General features: G+C 40.1%; 1 protein-coding gene across 1 annotated transcript in view; it reads left to right on the forward strand.

The window, feature by feature from the left end:
* LOC127657634 (glutamate receptor ionotropic, NMDA 2D) overlaps nt 1-15,420 on the forward strand; it is a 39,100-nt gene extending 23,680 nt beyond the window's left edge. The window contains exons 8-15 of the mRNA XM_052146500.1: nt 2,295-2,448; nt 3,313-3,438; nt 3,823-4,052; nt 5,215-5,375; nt 6,039-6,226; nt 11,705-11,946; nt 12,214-12,780; nt 12,895-15,420. Coding sequence (XP_052002460.1) covers nt 2,295-2,448; nt 3,313-3,438; nt 3,823-4,052; nt 5,215-5,375; nt 6,039-6,226; nt 11,705-11,946; nt 12,214-12,780; nt 12,895-15,420 — 4,194 coding nt within the window. The remainder of the gene's footprint in view (nt 1-2,294; nt 2,449-3,312; nt 3,439-3,822; nt 4,053-5,214; nt 5,376-6,038; nt 6,227-11,704; nt 11,947-12,213; nt 12,781-12,894) is intronic.
* Nucleotides 15,421-18,616: the final 3,196 nt, after the last annotated feature.

Below are 18,616 nucleotides of genomic sequence, written 5' to 3' on the forward strand. Positions count from 1 at the left end.
GACATTTTGTGTGTATGTGTGTTGATCTATAAAGGGTTTAAACCTATAATTTGGCATGGTGTGTGATGTTACATGGAGGTTACTTGTTGGCCTCTTTGATGACTAAATTCTCATCCGTATCTGCCAGCCTAGCGCACTACTGACCCGTGTTAACACAGTGCCAAGAATTAGACTAATGGTTCACACACATAGACACACAGGTATGCTGAGGTATCTAAGCCAGAGCTCTGAAACCAGCAAACAACGAGCTGTGAATGCATGTAAGTGTGTATGTGTGTGAAACAGACAGGAGGTTGTTGTTCTGAGAGAGAGGCCCCTCTGTGGTGCTCACACCCCTGAGTGACGCCTGTTCAAGACAGTTGCTAGGGAATAGAAACAGCTCTTTTTCCTGTCTCATTCCTCCTTCAACTCCACTCTTCTGGACTTAATATTACTCACGTTTTCCTGTGTTTTCTTTCTCTCTTTCTCCAACTCTGCCCTCTTCTCCTTTTTCATTTCTTTCTACTTCAGTCTCTAACGTATCTCTTCTTCTTTGAACAAATCCCTCTCTCAATCTCTTCTGCTTGTTCCTGGTCTCTTCACTGCATATTTTGATCCTTAGCCAATCAGCTGTCAGCACAGCCCCTGTAGGCACAGTGCTAAGGGTTGTTTTCTCAGGCTGCGAGCATGTGTGTGTGAGTGTGTGTGTGTGTGCATGAGAAGCTTTGATCTTCTGTCTACGACAGGTCCACATTTCCCCTGTGTGGCTTGCTGGCCTGCAGCAGGTCCATGGCTGCAGTGCGCTCAAGACAACTTCATCAATGTTCTTTCCACAGTCTCTGCAGACCAACAGACATGCAGGCTCACTTTTCATGATGACGCAAAATCTTTTGCTATGCTGCAGATGTAGAGAGCAAATTTTATTACCTAAATAATCCCTCTTCCATCGCAGACACACACACACGTATGCACAGATGAGCATCATTTTGAAATCAATGCAGCATTCAAGCTGTCAAAAGAGCTTTGGGAAAAATTGTAACCTAGATGACTTTAGGCAGTGATTCAATTCTGCACAGTCGCCATAAATCCTGTTCCTCTGCATCATAAGCTTTTCACACCGTTCAGGAATATAAAACGGAATGCAAAAAAAAGAAAAGAGCTGCACAGAAAAGTTAAGATGTTAATGGTGTCCCTCCTTTTTGGTATTCCTGCACATACTTTCTCTCTGTATGGGGTATACTGTCTAGAGATGGATAACCTGCCTCCTGTAGCGTCTGTGTGTGCAGCCTTCTTACTACACTATCTGCCCGACCAATTTATGGATATTGGAATGTGGCCAGTATGTGAAATGAATATTAATTAGAGTTGGTGGCTTGAAGAGGTTCTCTGAATTTGCAGATAGACCACCTGTACACACACGCATATGGCTCCTGTGTTCAGGCAAAATGCTGATTTCATGCTGTGGACTTTGTTGGATATTATCAAGAGTCCAGTTCTTGATAATTCCGTTGTGGATGTCTAGTTTTGTAGCACATTTAAATAAATAATTTGAATGAAGTCAGTTGTGTTTATTCAGGAGAGTGTAGAGGAACTGCTTTAAAATATACTTTTCTGTGTGAGCCTTGGCCTAGCGCATGAGAGTTCTCGTGTGGTCCAAGTGAGTTAGAGTCTGGCTCACGTCCCCATTTACCTATCCTCATCCACCCTCATAAATTCAATGACATTCAATTTTAAAATTGTATTCATTATAGTAGTATGGCCTTGGTACTACCTTTCATTTTTTGCTGATTTTAATTTTAAAATATCATTGTACAACAGTATCTTTTTTTTATTTTTACTGTAACGGCAATAAAATGACTGTGCTACAATAATAAGAATCATCATTGAAAACAATAGCAGTAGTAAAAGTAAAACATCCAGACATATCATGGCAATTATTTTAATTTTTAATTATTTAAAAAATAAAATAATAATTTTATAATTATTATGCATGCAGCGTTTATGACCTATTAGTTGAAAGAATACATGAAAAATTTGTAATTTTAAACATTTATTTGTCACACCACAGGACCATTTAAAAGGAACTAGTGAAGGCAAACAGTTGATTACATTTTTTACAAAATTGAATGACAACCAGTTACAGGACCTAAGATATACACTCTCCATTATAAATTAATATAAATTTTAAACCGAAAATCTTTATGTTAATTAAAATAAAAGTCCCCAGACATGTTATGCATCAACTTTCCAAACATAATAGTGGGAAAGCCAATAATAAAAATAAAAAAAGCTCCTCACTGCCTTCTGTTTACTAGGTGGTGTACAAGCGGGCAGACATGGCGATTGGCTCCCTCACTATCAACGAGGAGAGGTCGGAGGTCGTGGACTTCTCTGTGCCCTTTGTGGAGACGGGCATTAGCGTCATGGTTTCTCGTAGTAATGGAACCGTCTCTCCTTCTGCCTTTCTTGGTGAGTTTGCATCTTGTAAGTGCCATAATGCTTCATCATATTTGACTTTAATCAGTCTCTGCTTCATGTGATTATGATGTACGACTTTCCAAGTATTGGTGAGTATCATTTTACAGCTCATCAATCAGAATTACAGTTCCCTTTCAAAACAAAAAATTGATTACACTTCAGTGAGAAGCACTATATCAACATTCTTCATCAAGACCTGATGCTGCACTTTTTTATAAATTGTTTGTGTAGTGTAAGAACAATCAAACAAGTGATAGGGTGGAGGGCACATTTAAATCTCATCAGCCTCACTTCACAAATATGACGTTGTTTTATATACCTAGTTGCCATGGATACACTTTCCAAAACAAAACTGTCCATAAACGTCAGTCACACTAATATTTTTGTCATATTCTTACTGTAAGTGGAATAATTTGGTCTAAAATATTGCTGCGACTACTATGTTTATGAAGATACTTTTTTTTTATATCAAAGATGATTTCTGTTACATTCATATTCTGTCTTAAGGAAGTTTACTTTTTTTCAGTGGCTCAGGGTACAAACTGTGAAAATATATCAATAAAGAGGCATTTTTTTTACATAAAAGACAACTTCTGTTAATCACATATTCTCTCAGAATGTTTACTTTCTGTCAGTGGCTCAGTACACATACTGTGAAAGGCACACATTCTTAGTGGTATTACATTTTATACATTAAAAATAAAATACAATATATTCTAAAGAAATTGGTTGACGCTATACACCTCTGATATTTATATTATCACTTGATTTCTGTCCTTAGAAGAGTGCAAAGCAAGTAGAAAAAAAGGTTTTGATTTCTCTCTTTTTTCTCTCTCCTTCTTTCCCCTCTCTCAGAACCCTACAGCCCTGCTGTGTGGGTGATGATGTTTGTAATGTGCCTGACCGTTGTGGCGGTGACCGTTTTCATCTTTGAGTTCTTCAGTCCTGTTGGGTACAACCGCAGCCTTCAGAGTGGCAAGAGTGAGTCTGCTGTTCTCTGACTTTTAGCCATCCACACAAACTATCAAAGTTAAAACTTTAGTAGACTCAAGCGTTACTGTTACGAAGATAAATGTGCACTGTTGTTTTATTGAGAAGTTCAAATGGCTGAACTCACCTCTGCTCTTTATTGGACTGGCTCCTGTGCTCTGTATTCCATTCTCTTCTATGTTTGTTCTCTTCTTCATCCTCATCTGGCACAGGCAACCCACCTCATCATCTGCTTAGTTTTGCTGGAATCCAACAAACTGAAATGTAGGAATCCAGTTATCCACACTTTTGAGAAACTTAAGTTTTGCTGTCCTTTCTTTCTTTCTTTCTTTCTTTCTTTCTTTCTTTCTTTCTTTCTTTCTTTCTTTCTTTCAGAGGCAGGAGGTTCTAAGTTCACAATAGGGAAGTCAATCTGGCTTCTCTGGGCTCTGGTCTTTAATAACTCTGTACCAGTGGAGAACCCCAAAGGAACCACTAGTAAGATCATGGTTCTTGTTTGGGCTTTCTTTGCTGTCATCTTCCTGGCTAGCTACACTGCCAACCTGGCTGCCTTCATGATCCAAGAGGAATACATTGACACTGTGTCTGGCCTCAGTGATAAAAAGGTAGGTTTAAGTGTTTTAGAACATGACACAGTGGGAATGTGTACATATTAGTGGGTATATGTGCATTCAAAATTTTTGTACTTCATGTTGTGTTGATGTGGATTTTGGAATCAATTCGCAGCATGACCGCAGGGACTAAAGTGGGATTGGAAAACTTGAGATTGGCAGCAGCTTAAATTGGAAAATAAATGGATGAACAACATGGAAAAATAAAAACATTCCCACTCTTTGTGTTTTTAGGTGTAGGATGCTGTCTGTTAGTGAAAATTGCACTAATTTTCAGAAAATACTAAAAAGTGCCATTTACTAAGAATTAGTGGTTATAGATGTTTACACAATTAGAGTCTCTCCTTTTTTACAATTTTAGCCATCCTTTTTTACATGACAAGCAGTTTATCAGTAATAAAAGACCTTACCTAAGCTGGCAAGAACAACAAAGAACATTTTTACTTGATTGTGTGGTAACAGCCAGAGGATATAGTATTGATATGTCTTTTCTTGTGCTTACACTTGAAGTGTAAAGTGTTACATAGATCTAAGCAGGGAGTGTGATGTCAGAACTTACCTACTGGATAGTGGTTCTATGTGCTGTTCAGCAATTTGGCATTTCTATGGAAATGTTCCTTTGCCTTTGAATCTTGTGAAGGGATGCTTGAGGAGACACACACATACATCAAAACAAACACAGTGTTTAGCTGTTATGCCAATTGAATGTACTTATGTACACTGACATTAAATTTATTTGTGTTCCATTGTTTTTTGACATTTTTAAAACAACAAACTGCAAAAAATCTGGATACTTTAAGCTATTTAACTTAAGGCATCTTTTGTTACTTCTTTTATGTGCTTCATGATCATTTTGCAATCCTTTTTAAATTTAAATACTTTCCCCCATCTGTTTCACTTTTGTTTTCATTTGTTTACAGCAGAATAAAAAGCACAATGAGCATCTCAGCATTTCTGCTCTGTATATTGTTCATTATTTATGATGTGTTATATTCAGTTTTGACAGCTGCATTTGCTATAGACCTCTTTCTGACACACGTTCACTTTCATGTTTAGTCGTACAATAAATTTTTTATTCATTTCCGTTGTTTGTCCACTAATTACTTCTCAACAAACAAATGCAGCATCAATTTCAAACTCGATTTCCCTCTCTCAGTTTCAGCACCCAACAGAGCAGTACCCCCCTCTGAAATTTGGAACGGTCCCAAACGGAAGCACAGAGAAAAACATCCGCAGCAACTATCCAGACATGCACCAGTACATGATCAAATACAACCAGAAAAGTGTGGAGGACGCTATCTCGCACCTCAAGACTGGGTCTGTGCTCTGTTCCTTACTCACATTCATCCCTCTCTCCATCACTCAGTGTGTTTGCGTGCATGATATTACCCTGATTTTGCAATGCCTGAAATACCTTTACCTTTGCCAATTTGGGGGCTTATCCAATGTGTGCATGTCTATTTCTATTTCCAAATCTTGACTTTAAAATCAGAGGGAAATATTATAATTTCAGATACATTTTTTCTTTTAGAATCAGCTGAATTTTGAGAGGAATCAGCATATTGTAGCTGTGCATATTTTTAAACACACTCACTTGTGACTTCCTTTATTCTCTCGCCAATATGTTACTGTATCTAACTTATCTTTCTTCCACTCCCTTCTTTACACCTTCAATCCCGTGTTGTTACTCTTGCAAACAGGGGTTCCTTTACAATGTGTTTGCACATTTCTCCTCCTCTCACACTTCCTTTCTCAAGTAGCATGTCTATACCATAAACACTCTTCCTCTATTTATCATGCATTGTTAATCCATCCACACCGTGGTATTCCTGAGCCTGTCATTTCTTTATCCATTTTTAGTAAAAGTGATAATATAATGCTGCAACACTACAACTTTTCTCTCTGCTCTCTTTCTGTCTGTCACCCCCCTTACCTCTCACATTCTGTCTGTTCGGACTTCTACTCTGACTCTCTTTGCAGCAAGCTGGATGCCTTCATCTATGATGCGGCTGTGTTGAACTACATGGCCCGTAAAGATGAAGGCTGTAAGGTGATGACCATCGGCTCAGGGAAAGTATTTGCCACGACGGGCTACGGCATCGCCCTGATCAAGAACTCACGGTGGAAACGGCCATTGGATCTAGCCTTACTGCAGCTTGTTGGCGACGGTGAGAGTTCTGTAGTATCAATTTGAAGAGAGGGCTGAATTTAGGGGATTGTTTATAAATATATTTGGCTGTTGGGTTTAAAGCCTTTGGGAGATGAAAGTATGTATGCATATTTAAAACTTTATTTATTAGCTTTTACTTTTCAGTCCATATTTCCAATCCCTTAAGTGTAATCCAGTTCACCTGACATGATGCAATATGTATCTCTGTTGTCTGGCAGGTGATATTTGTCTTTGTGGTCTGGCTGCTAGCAGGCTGTTTACTGATATAAAGGAGATGATAGCAACTCACTGATGCATATAAGATATGGGCATGTATCAATGATTCAGTTTGCCTTGGGAATGACAGAAATGCATTGTGAGTGAAAGGCAGAGAGAGAATGAAAGAGAGATTGTGGGTGCTTTTGAGTGTATGTGCATGAGATTCTGTTATTTTATGTGTGTTTGTGAAAACTCTGCTGAAAAGACCAGAAATAGTGTGTATTTCCATGCTAATCCAAACTTGTTTATGCTCATTATTGCTGGTTGGGTGCTGATTTGGTGCTTGACCAGCATACCCAAGCTTTTCACCATCTTGAAAAAAAAAATGCTGCTCAACCAGTAAGGCCTTTCTGATAAAGCTGTTTGCCCAATAGAGGCTTGGTGGGCACACTAGCAGCCCAGCATTGAAAACACAACATATGCTGTTGACCAGCAATGCTGGTCTTTTCAAAAGTGAATGTATGAGTGAGATGTGTATATTGAGTGACAGCCTACTCTCACACTTCGTAATGGATTAGTTGCTTGTGCAACACATGTGTTTCAGATGTCTTTGTCCAATAACTAATTCTTTAATTGTCATTAATACACCTTACTTCCTGACTTCCTGACACATAAACACAGTGGCTATCTCACACAGTGTTTTGTCTCAGCTGGATGGTTTGTTTGATTTTTGTTTAAATCCTCTTTGGTTTTTGGTGTTTTGGAGAGAGAAAGACTGAAAGAATGCATTTGTATGCCAAGTTCCCACGGTGAGATCGTCACACAGTTGCCAGGTTCCATTAGCTAGCACTACCGTTTAACAGCCAAGCAGTTTTACATGTGAAATGAACAGTGACATTTTAATTTATGTAATTTGTTTTTGTTCAGGCGGGGATGTGTTTATCTAATGTTATTTTGTCAAATATGTCCTTGTTTTATCTATAAAGTGTTATATAGCATAGTGGGGTGTGGGGTACCGTTGATGCTAGTGAGTCTTTAATTTTGATTATAGGGAATACAAATAGTTTAGTGTTGTTTAAAAACATTTTTGCTGTTCTTTATGGCAGCTGTCTAGCTTTACATGTAATCCCTCTCCACTTTTCCATGAGACATTTTTTAAAGACTATGTCAGTGCTTTGTTAAATTGGTCAGTAGTGGTAGTTCTCTATTATGTTTGCTGCTGTTGTATATTTTGCTTTTCTGAAGTTAAGAAGGTTGATTGATCTATATGAGCATATTCATTGAGAGCACATTGGTTAGTTATCTACACAACTTAAAAAATACAATTCGTAATTGATGAAATAGTGTCAGTTAAATGCATGCTCTGAACCTTGAACATATGAAGTCACAACGGAAGTACTGAATTGTAGTTTAATGCTGTTTATGTTTTACAACCACTAGTGGTAAGTCTGTCGAGTTATAGGGATTACAAATTGTACTTTTAGGTTTCTTTAGAGCCTTTACTAACCACAGGCAACCACATGTCTTTAAAACACTGCGAGTAACCTAATTGGTTAGTGCCATGTAAAAGCACATCTTACCTGCCAAAAGCACTGTTATTTTATCTCAGGGCCAGCCGCTTTCTTTTGCAGTGAATATCTAGAATACAAGTCCTTTCACCTACTTGCAATTCAACAATTTATCGCAGCTCTCAGAGATGCCTCTGCAGTTCTGATCTGTTATAAAGGTTTTGACATTTAAGGCTGATCCAGGAGCAGTGTTTGCTTAGGTGTGATAGTGGATAAGAATAAGGTGGGATCAGAGGTGGCTGCACAGGGAACATTGTTGGAGGTTAAGCAGATGGCAACTGACTGGCTGTCTGCCTGAGCTTAAAGACCTTGCTAAAGCATAAGCTGCTAAAATGTGCCCACTTACCCATGCCAACCCTCAATACCCATTGCCAAACTGAAGCTGTTATGGTAAGAGCAGAGGTGTGAAAGTATGTGTTCGTGTGTGTAATAATGTGCAATCAAAGTGTGAGAGAATTTACATTTGTTTATGAATTTGTGCGAGTGGGTGTGTATTGGGGAATTTGAATGTTTTTGTAAGGCTTTGTAAGTGTGTATGTGTGTGTCTCACCTTTGTCTATGTGTGAGCATATATCTGTGTGTATATGTGTGTATGCATGGGCATGCACACCTGCAGAGTTTGGCTCTGCTCAGAGAAGTGGTTTGCCAGGGCCACTGGCAGGAGTCAGGAAGAGGTGAATGGACAGTGTCAGCAGAATGAGGCAGTGCTCAGATCCAAGCCGGGCTTGTGTTGTTATCTGTTCAAATCCCACGTGGGATTCTGCCTGCGCTTCACCGTCCTGCTTGACTGTATCAAAATATTTTATGTGAGGTGTTCGCGGCATCTCATCTATATCGTGATTATTGCCCGCAGGTCATGCTTGCTGGATAGTTTGTTTTGATAGCATAAAAGACAGGCACCTGTAAGGGGAGAGTCTACCTATTGGCCCGAGGACGGTATCCAATAGCGTGGCTGAAGGTCTCCTGTGTGTTCTGTATTATCGTGTACATTAAATAATACTTTGATTATTTGATTTGAGTTCCATGTTTTATTAATCATTTACTCATTTACATATTCATAATTTTCTTTATTTCACCTAACTCCAATTATGAAAAACCTTGTTGATGTATCCATGTTCTGAATGTATGTTTTGTGTCTTATTATTTTTTGTAATTCTCTCTTCTAGACTGCATTTGTTATTTCAAAGTTATTTGGGTCCAGTGCCGGCCAAACACATGCCCCCTACAAACTCAACAGTTTCAAATATTAGTATGTTTTAGAACGTAAGTCCCTGTAGGTTCTCGGTTTGATCCGTTTAGTCTTATTTGGCTAAATTCAGTATAGATTTTCGAATCACAGTTTAGCCCCAGTCAATTAAGTTCTGTTTTACAGATGTCCTACTCTTAGTATTCCCATTTAATTCTACTTTGCTAAGTCCTTATAAATTCTCGGTTTGCCGTTTAGCCTTTTAGTAGATACTTAACTAATGGGTTACTTCTCAAGTAGCTTAGTTAAGCCAACTCTGACCATAGATTTGTAGTTAATAAGAAATATACTAAAAAACAGTCCTTCAGAATGAATAAAAAAGTAACAATTTATTTTACCAGGTAATAGTAATGCATTCAAACAATACAATTAAAATAATAAATCAAACTCAAAGCTATCAATGCACCAAGCATAATAATATAATTAAAGTTTCATTCCATTCAAACATTTACCAAACATAAGAAATTCAGATTGCAATTACCTGGTATTTAAAACTACACACGTTTTCTGTGTGGAATCGTCTGACTAACGAGACCAATTAAAACTACACACATCAATTGTGTGGGATAATCTGACTACAGACCCCCTGGACAATATGTCACATTTCCTTAAATACCCAAACCAGAGAAAACATAAACAAAGGGAATTTTGGGAGTGGTTAGGTTTGGAAGTCCTGGGGTTATACTTTATCTGCATACAGGATGTAATTTAGATGAAAGACCCAGTAGTTAGCACACCCCCAAGCAATGGCCAGAATTTGTTTACATTGTTAAAACTGTACAACTAGATATTATCGGTTGTGGGGATGAGACCATAGTACCAGCCACACTTAGACCTTTTGAATGATACCAAACATGTATGATCAAAATACCTTACATTACAGAACAGGATAAGTCATTACTTAGTTTTAGGTGACTCTAAAATGACTTGAAGTGAGGTATGTAAGAGAGGGGGGTAGATGTGGGTGAGAATTGAATTTTATGGTCCTTGCTCAGTAGGGTGTTTTTTCATGTGGAGATGTTCTTCTGTGTGAGTTTTTATGACTTGGTTCTCACAGAGTTGCATAGTCATCCCAGTGCCAGCCTAACACACCATAATTCAGCCTCTGTGAGAACAACACATCTCTCATTTACAGTGTGATGTGTGACAATGTGCTTTTATTATATTGCATATAGGTTTTATGTAAAATTGGCCTTCAGTGAATTAGACGGCATGTAAAAATTACACTTTGCTGTGATGACCCATGCTGAAATGTTGTTCTGCCTAGTGACTGATATATATATATATATATATATATATATATATATATATATATATATATATATATATATAATAAACAAACAGTATTAAATATTAAAGCTATTTAATATATTGCTAAATATATTGTTTTATTGATATCATTATTGCCACTGACTCTTAAAAACAAACATATCAGTTGACCACTATTTTTGCCATTGACAATTTCCCATCGATGTAGTAAATGCTGCAGTACTTGCCTCAGTCTGGGGCAATTAACAAGCTTGTCTTTCTGTAGATGGAAGGTGAGATTCTGCTTTTCTCTTGAGTTTGCAGCAGGCTTGACCATCTTCCAGCACAATTAAATGATTATGATCTCACCCTTTCACCATTCTCTCTCCCTCTCTGTCCTCTTGTTTTTCCTCCTGCTGCCTATCACTCTGTTGCTGCTCCCATTTTCACTCTTTCATGTTCCATCTTTCACCCGCTAACACACACACACACACACACACACACATATGAGACATGCATAAACACTGCACATGCAATGTCTTTTTCTCATACTTGATCCACTCTTGTCATCTATCTTTATCCCTCCTTTTTATGTTAAATTCCCTCTCTCTGAATGGAAAAGGTACTTCTGCTATTTGACAAAGTCACTCTCTTTTTCTTTCTCTTTCTTTTCACCCACCTTTTACTTATTTCTCCACATCCTCTCATTTCCCATGACACAATGCAGCATTGAAAAGACAAAGAACTCTGCTCTCCGTCCATTCTATCTTCTCATTTACCCTCTGTGGAAAAGAGAATATGGGTAGATAATTATGCAGGACCTAGCCTTTTCTACACTACAGGACTCTCTCTCTCTTTTCCTCTTTCACTATATTTCACTCTTTCTGGATTAAAGAAGGCTACCCCTTAGATCAACTTCTGCACAGGCATTTCACCTTCACAGCAATGTTCTCTTTACCACATTCACCTCTGATAAATACATTACCTCCCTTTCTGTTCACTTGACCTCTGACCTGTAATACCTTCAGTTTAATACTATGAGGTATCAATCTAGCAGCTGATCTAGGTCATGTGGGAGAGGCAAATCACTACCATTTTGTATTCATATACCGTATGTTATATTGACACATCTTTGTCATGTAAAGTTGCCTTATTTCTTATTAAATGTGAAAGTGAATAATTTTGAATGACTTCTTTCTCTCCTCTCTTCTCTCAGATGAGATTGAGATGCTAGAGCGTCTCTGGCTCTCAGGGATCTGTCATAATGATAAAATTGAGGTAATGAGCTCCAAACTAGACATAGACAACATGGCTGGTGTGTTCTACATGCTGCTGGTGGCCATGGGCCTGAGTCTGCTGGTCTTTGCTTGGGAGCACCTGGTGTACTGGAGGCTGCGGCACTGCATGAGCAAAATGGGCCAGTCTGGCAAACTGGACTTTCTACTTGCCTTCAGCAGGGTGAGAGACTGTGAAGAGAGAGTGAGTGAGAGAAAGATGAAGAACTAGTCACTGGGTGAAAGATATTTCAGAGAGTATTTTTTAGAGTGAAAAGCCAGTGATGTTGATTGTGCCTGTCGAATTAAAAATGGGTGGGAGGATGCTTATGCATATGAAACAGATTTGCAATTTTTGTGACTTGTTTCATAAACAAATACCAGTCTCTCAAAATAGCTAATCTTCATTTATATATCCTCTATTATTTTCTTTCCATTTTTTTCCAATTAGGGAATGTATAGCTGCTGCAGTTTTGAGGATGAAACATCACAAATTGGGTCCAAAGTCACAGTTCCTGCCCACCACCACACTGCCATGATGCCTGCTTCTTCTTCCTCACATGTGATCACTTCAGCTGGATCCAATCCAGCTATTGCCCTGGTGCAGCAACAGCAGCAGCCACAACCACAGCAGCCTCAGCCTCCACAGTCTTACAAAACTCCTCTTCCTGGATCCCCTCCTGCAATTGTTCATTCTGGAGCGACCTTGGGTCCCACAAATACTCAACTTTTGGGAGCACCACTACCATGCAATACTTTCTTACCCAGGCCTGATCGCAGGCTGGCGGTTGTGGACCGCTGGCGACTACCCAAAACCACTAGTGCGACCCCGTCCATGGGTGTGAGGGGAGCCCTATCAGAAACAGGCCCTTTACCTCAAAAGGTGGCACCTACCTGGGCAGGTGATGGAGGTGCTGGTAGTGGCCTTGATGGATATAAGCGCTACTATGGACCTATTGATCCTGAGGGACTTGGGCTATGTGTTGACCAACAGACAGGTTCTCAAACTCCAAAAACAGTCCCCAGAGCCCACCAACAACCTCCACAAACTAGTGTGGCTTTCTACCAGGAAAAGGGCATGGACCATGGCATGGGAAAGAAGATGGGAGTGGGTACTGGTGGATGGGGTCAGGGTAGAGGGGTTAAATCTCTGGGGACTCCCAGGCTGCCCCCTAAAAGCCAGACCCCAGCCCCACTGACACCTAACCCCCCACTGCAGCACCCCTCTCCTCCTCTCCCTTCATCCTTCTGGAAAAAACGGCATCCAAAAAAACCCAAAGAACCTGGAGGCCCATTGTACGAGAATATTCTGCCACTGGGCCGGAGAGGTGGAGGCAGGGAAGCAAGTCGAATACCGAGACCCTCTCCTCCTCTCCCCATCCCTGTGCCTGTCACACAATCCCCATCCTACACTCCTCCATCCCCTTCCCCCTCACTCCCCTACACCTCAACATCATCCTCCTCATCTACCACCAGCTCCTCAACCACATCTTCTGCCACATCCTCACGCTCAACCTCTCCATCATCCACTTCCACTGCTTCATCTCGCAGCACCCGCGACAGAGAAGCTGAAGAAGAAGATGAGGAGGATTTGGATGAGTTGACTGAGGAGTCAAGTCTTCTGCAAGGTCACAACAGAAATAGGGACAGAGAGCAATCCATTCTCTCCCCCAGATCTCTCACTCATGGCCCTCCCCCTCCTATACCCCCACGCAAACCACGGGGAACTTTTGGAGATAGGGAACAAAAGAAGGACAGAGAGAGAGAGAGGGGTGGCAGCCAGTTAGCACAGCTCCATGAGTGGTGGGCAGGATGGGCAGAGAGAGAGCGAAGCAGGGAGAGGAGTGGTGGAACCCAAGAAGATGCAGAGAGGAAAAGGGAGAAAAAGCACAGAAAAGAGAGGGAAAAGGAGAAAAAGAAGAAGAAGAAGAAGAAGAAAAGCAAAAAGAGAAAAAAGAGAGAGGAACGTGAAAGGGAGAGAGAAAGGGAGAGAAAACGTCGCAAGGTAAAAAAGAAGAAAAAGAAGGCAATGAAAATGAAAAAGAAGAAGAAAGTGTCATCCGGCAAACGATCAGAGCCAGAGGAGGGTGATGTAGAGGCAAAGAGAGAAGGAGAGGGGGATGGGGATAGAGAAGGAGAGTACTCCTCGTTTTCCACTCAGTATCACAGCACATTTGTGGACAAAGTTAGCCTCTCAGCCTGGGAGGGAGATAGAGAATGTGAGAGGAGAGAAGGAGGTGAGGAGGAGGGGGATGAACGAGAGGATGAGAGTGGGGAAGTTAGAGGTAGAGAGAGGAGACCAAAAAGCTCCTGTTCACAAAATCGTCCATCAAGTAAACACTATCCCAACCTCAATAAACTACCCTCATCAGTCAAATTTTGGGTCAGTGGAGGAGAAACAGGGGGGACGGAGGCCTTGGGATCTTCTCCTCCCTCCTCTTTACATGCTTTCCTCTCCTCTTCCAAGAGACGGAGGAACAGTGGCACAAACAAAGAGCCAAGAGGGAGATTTGGAGAGCGTAGGCCACTGCTTCTCCACTATGAAAGGGGGCGAGTAAATACCAGAGAAGGCCTGTCCTTCCATGAATGGGATTCTGAGGATGAAGAGGATGATGATGATGAAGAAAGAGAGAGGGAACAAGAAAGGGAGAGAATAGAGGAGAGAGTGCGGCGGGCAGGTGGTAGAGGTGCAGTGTCAGAGTCTGAGCGGGACAGAATAAGGGCAGAAGAAAGCTTTTCTGATGAAGGTTCCTCAGGAGAGTTTGGCCGTTTTGAGAGATACTGGGAAGAAAAAGGAGTGGGTGGAACCAGTGGAATAGGGGGTGGGGGCTGGTTTTTTGGGACATACCCTGCCCGAGAGAAAGGTGGTAGTATAAATAGCCACGATGACGCCATTCTGGGTCGGGCTGAAGGGTGGGGTCTGGCAGGTGATTTTTGGGGTTCAGGTCCAGTGGCTGGATGGGGGTCTGGAGGAGGCAGTGGGGGGCTGGGGTCACAGTGGCCACCCCCTCCCACTTCTCTACCACCCCCACGACGCTACTGGTCAGTGGACAAACTGCAGATGAAGGGTGAGAAGCGTGGCCGCAGTGGATCAAAGAGCAAAAGTCAGAGATCGCGAGACAGATTGCAAGACATGACATGTACTTGTACACAATATGGGCATGGTAGGCCTAATGTACACCCTAAACACAGCAGTACTCAGTCCCACAGTCAGGAGGATCTGCTTCCTCACTGCCACAGCTTCAGTGGACGCTCTCGGCTCAAACCACCTCCTAAACCTGACAAATCCAAATCTGGAAGCCAGTCCAACTTAAGCTCCCAGCAAACACAGCTCTCAGAACACATACCCCAACCATCACCCTCCCCACCTCAGCCACTCCTGCCCACAAAACCTGTACCTTCTGCTCCCAACTCCCTACCCATGCCCATTCCTCCACCTCCATCCTCTGTATCTATGTCCCCTCCACCTCTACTCTCCCCCGGGGGTGCATCAGGCTCCTCCCAGGCAGCCACCGCCAGTGCTAAGCTTCAGTACCAGAGACTTCGGTCTGTACCCCAGCCACAGCGATTCTATTCCCCCCACCTGCCACTTAAAGCCAAGAGCTTGTGCTCACGGCGTGGTTCTGCCCATTTCTCCAGCCTAGAGAGTGAAGTATGACACGGGGCTTCGCTGCTGCGCGTGTGTGTAAGTTCTACTGTGAAGCGCAGCTGGAGTGTAATGCACATACATACACCGCACCAAGATGAGAAAAACGTCCACAACAGTGACCAGAGCTGCAAAGAAACAACAATCAGTTCAGGGAATGGCACAACAGAATCTGCCACGGTCACGATGGATACTCCATCCGTGCTTCATCTTCGCTCTGAGCTGAGTATAATGATGTCCTCCGTGCTCCTCTCCTCCAATGAGAACAGTGGATAACAAATGTCTGGAATTTTTATGTGAGTAATGATGTCATGTTTACACATATACACTCCCTCAAGCAAGGAAAATACTTATTGCATTATCCACATACAACATGAGTTCGTAGGCATCAAATACTGCTATGGCTCAAACTAGCTATTCAGTTTATTTACAGATGACTCAAAATGAATCTATGGTCAATCTGAATGCAGTCTTGCAGAGGCTCAGATGATCAGCATCCACTCAATGACTAAAAAAGTGTCAATCTTGATGCACATCGATACAGAAATCCCCTTCTTTGTTTTTTTATTTTATGACACATGCAACAACGTTTATCAAGACATGTTTGTGTTGGAAAATTATTAATTGAAATTTGACCTCAAAGTAAACAAGAGTAAGCTGCCACTTTTCCTGTATTTCTACAACAAGCTTCAGCCAATAAGAATCCACATGGATACCCATCAGAACTTTTGTTGTCCTTTCAGAACTCTTATGCCTTGGTGACACTTTGACATCAAATATAGATGATGTTATGTTTTAAAGAGACAAACTTAAGAACACAAACAATACAAACAATGTAGCAATTTTCCTGTATCATTCCTTTCCTGCTCTCTCTGTGGTCCTATTTTAACAAGAGGGTAAACTAGCTGTGTCTGATGTTAAATAGTGGGATTATAGGTGTGATGGTAGTTTTTACAAAATTGTTGTTTGTTTTTTGATAACAGAGTTATCAAATTATCACAACTAGATCCCCAGCACTGACCAATGTGATGGTCCTTTCTTTGCAAACAAGCAATACTTGTCTTTCATCAAACGATGATGGGTTGCAATATTTATGATTGGCACTAGTTGGCTGCATAATATATAAAAAATGTATGTTAATGATTTGAAATGGTGGACCATTGTGGATTGTGCTTGCTTGTTTATTTGTTTCTTAATCTTCATGCATTACTGTAGATCTCAAACAGACAACTTTCTCTGTTTCTGTGATGGTTTGTGCAGTTTTACTGAGTGTTTAAAAGAGCAGAGGCTGTAATTGTCACAGATTGTGCATTATCAAGTCAAGACTACTTCCAGTGCAGAGTTGCATGTAATAAAGCACAAGTTGCTGGCTCTTGCCAGTGCAAATGTTATCATATGATAATGAAGATTTGAGGACAAATATAATGCTAAGCATTTTTTAGCTAAAAGCCTCAGACAGACAGCCTAAGACATTCAATATAATTTAGTTTTGGCAAGATAAATGATGTCAATTATCATGTAAAGAAATTTAGTTTTTGATAACCTATTTGACGTCAGGCACCGCTTATTTGCCCATGTTGTAGTGGAATGTAGCTTTGAATGATTTAGCAAAAAAGTAGACATGCTGTAGATTTTGTAGCATTCTGGATACAGTATCTCATCACAAAAAGTGATAATTAAACTTTAATTCTGGGGGGAATAGAGGGCTTGTACATTTTGGCATAGATCAATAGATTTGATCACCATTTATTTGATACAGCGCTTCACAAGGAATAAGTGATGTTTGCCTCCCTTTCATAGTTCCTTTAACCACCTATGGAAGATATTTTATTATTTGCAATGAAATTTAGGGCTTTTCCATATTTTTAAGACCCACATGTCATCGCATGAGAAATAACAAGCTCAGGTATTGAAATCGTGTGTTTTGTAAACTGAATCACACACAGCCGCTTAATCCCCTGGCTCAGCATTTCTTGCAATGCCAGGAATACGGGTGCGTCAGCAAAAGGTCTACCGCACCCGGCGTTAGAAGCATGGTGGGGGCTGGGAGATGGATGTAGAATGATTGAATTAATATTGTGTGCCGTAAGTACACTTGATCTGTCATTGACCCTAACTGAATCAGAAGGCGCTAACACAGTACACTGTGACTGCATGTACAGAACTGACTTATAATTCCCATGTAGCTTTTTTTAAAACAAAAAGAAATATTACCTCTATATACTGTTTTTTGAGAATATATCATTATACTGTGAATTGACTTAGATATTTTATTGCCCATTGTATTTAGTTTTCATTGCCATCATTTAATTTATCTTTACAAAATATATATGTACAAAATAAATATATACATATATACAGTATACTGTATATAGAGACAGGTATATATATATATATATATATATATATATATATATATATATATATATATATATATATATATATATACCTCAAAGATTTTTGAATTAGTTAAGTTTGATATACTTGGAGGAAGTGGTAGAGATAGTTTTAAATGTTTTAGCTTTGTAGAAATTATAGAAAGATTTTTGAATTTTGATTCCTCCTATATGACTGTGAAAACATTAGTGCCTGTGAAGAAAAAACATGAAATAAGTATAATATTATTTTTTTATTAATTCATCCTCCTGTCTCTCTATCCTCATTCAAAACCATTATTTTTTACCACTACTCTAATACTACCTAAATACATTTCAGATTATTTCTGTTTGTTGTCCCTTTGCCCATGCTGTATTGTGTAGTCATCTTCACATCTGCTCTTCTGACTTCCATCATCCATCCATCCGTCCATCTATCCATCCACCCGCTGATCTCCTTGTATTTGTTTTTTTGTATCTTGATTCCATTATTCCATATTTAACACAATTGTTAAGGTAACTTTAACAATGTACTTTTTTGTAGGTATTTTTAGCATCTCTGTTTATTCCTCTGTAAGTCCTCTCAGTTAGCAAAAAACAAGAAAGAAAAAAAAACAGAGACCAGTAGCTACTGTGTTCCTGCTCCTATCATTTGATTATTGAATATAATGATCAATTAAATTATGTAGTTGATCAAAAAATGAAAAATGTGACTGAAGAGTTGTACCTGATGACCATGACATTGTAGTGAGAGTCTGGGCTGTACTGTGCTCAACTCATAGTTACTGTGGTTACCAGATGCATGGGAAATGTGTGTAATTATAACATAATGT

This window comes from Xyrauchen texanus, chromosome 17 (genome assembly GCF_025860055.1).
Source record: "Xyrauchen texanus isolate HMW12.3.18 chromosome 17, RBS_HiC_50CHRs, whole genome shotgun sequence".
Taxonomy (NCBI): domain Eukaryota; kingdom Metazoa; phylum Chordata; class Actinopteri; order Cypriniformes; family Catostomidae; genus Xyrauchen; species Xyrauchen texanus.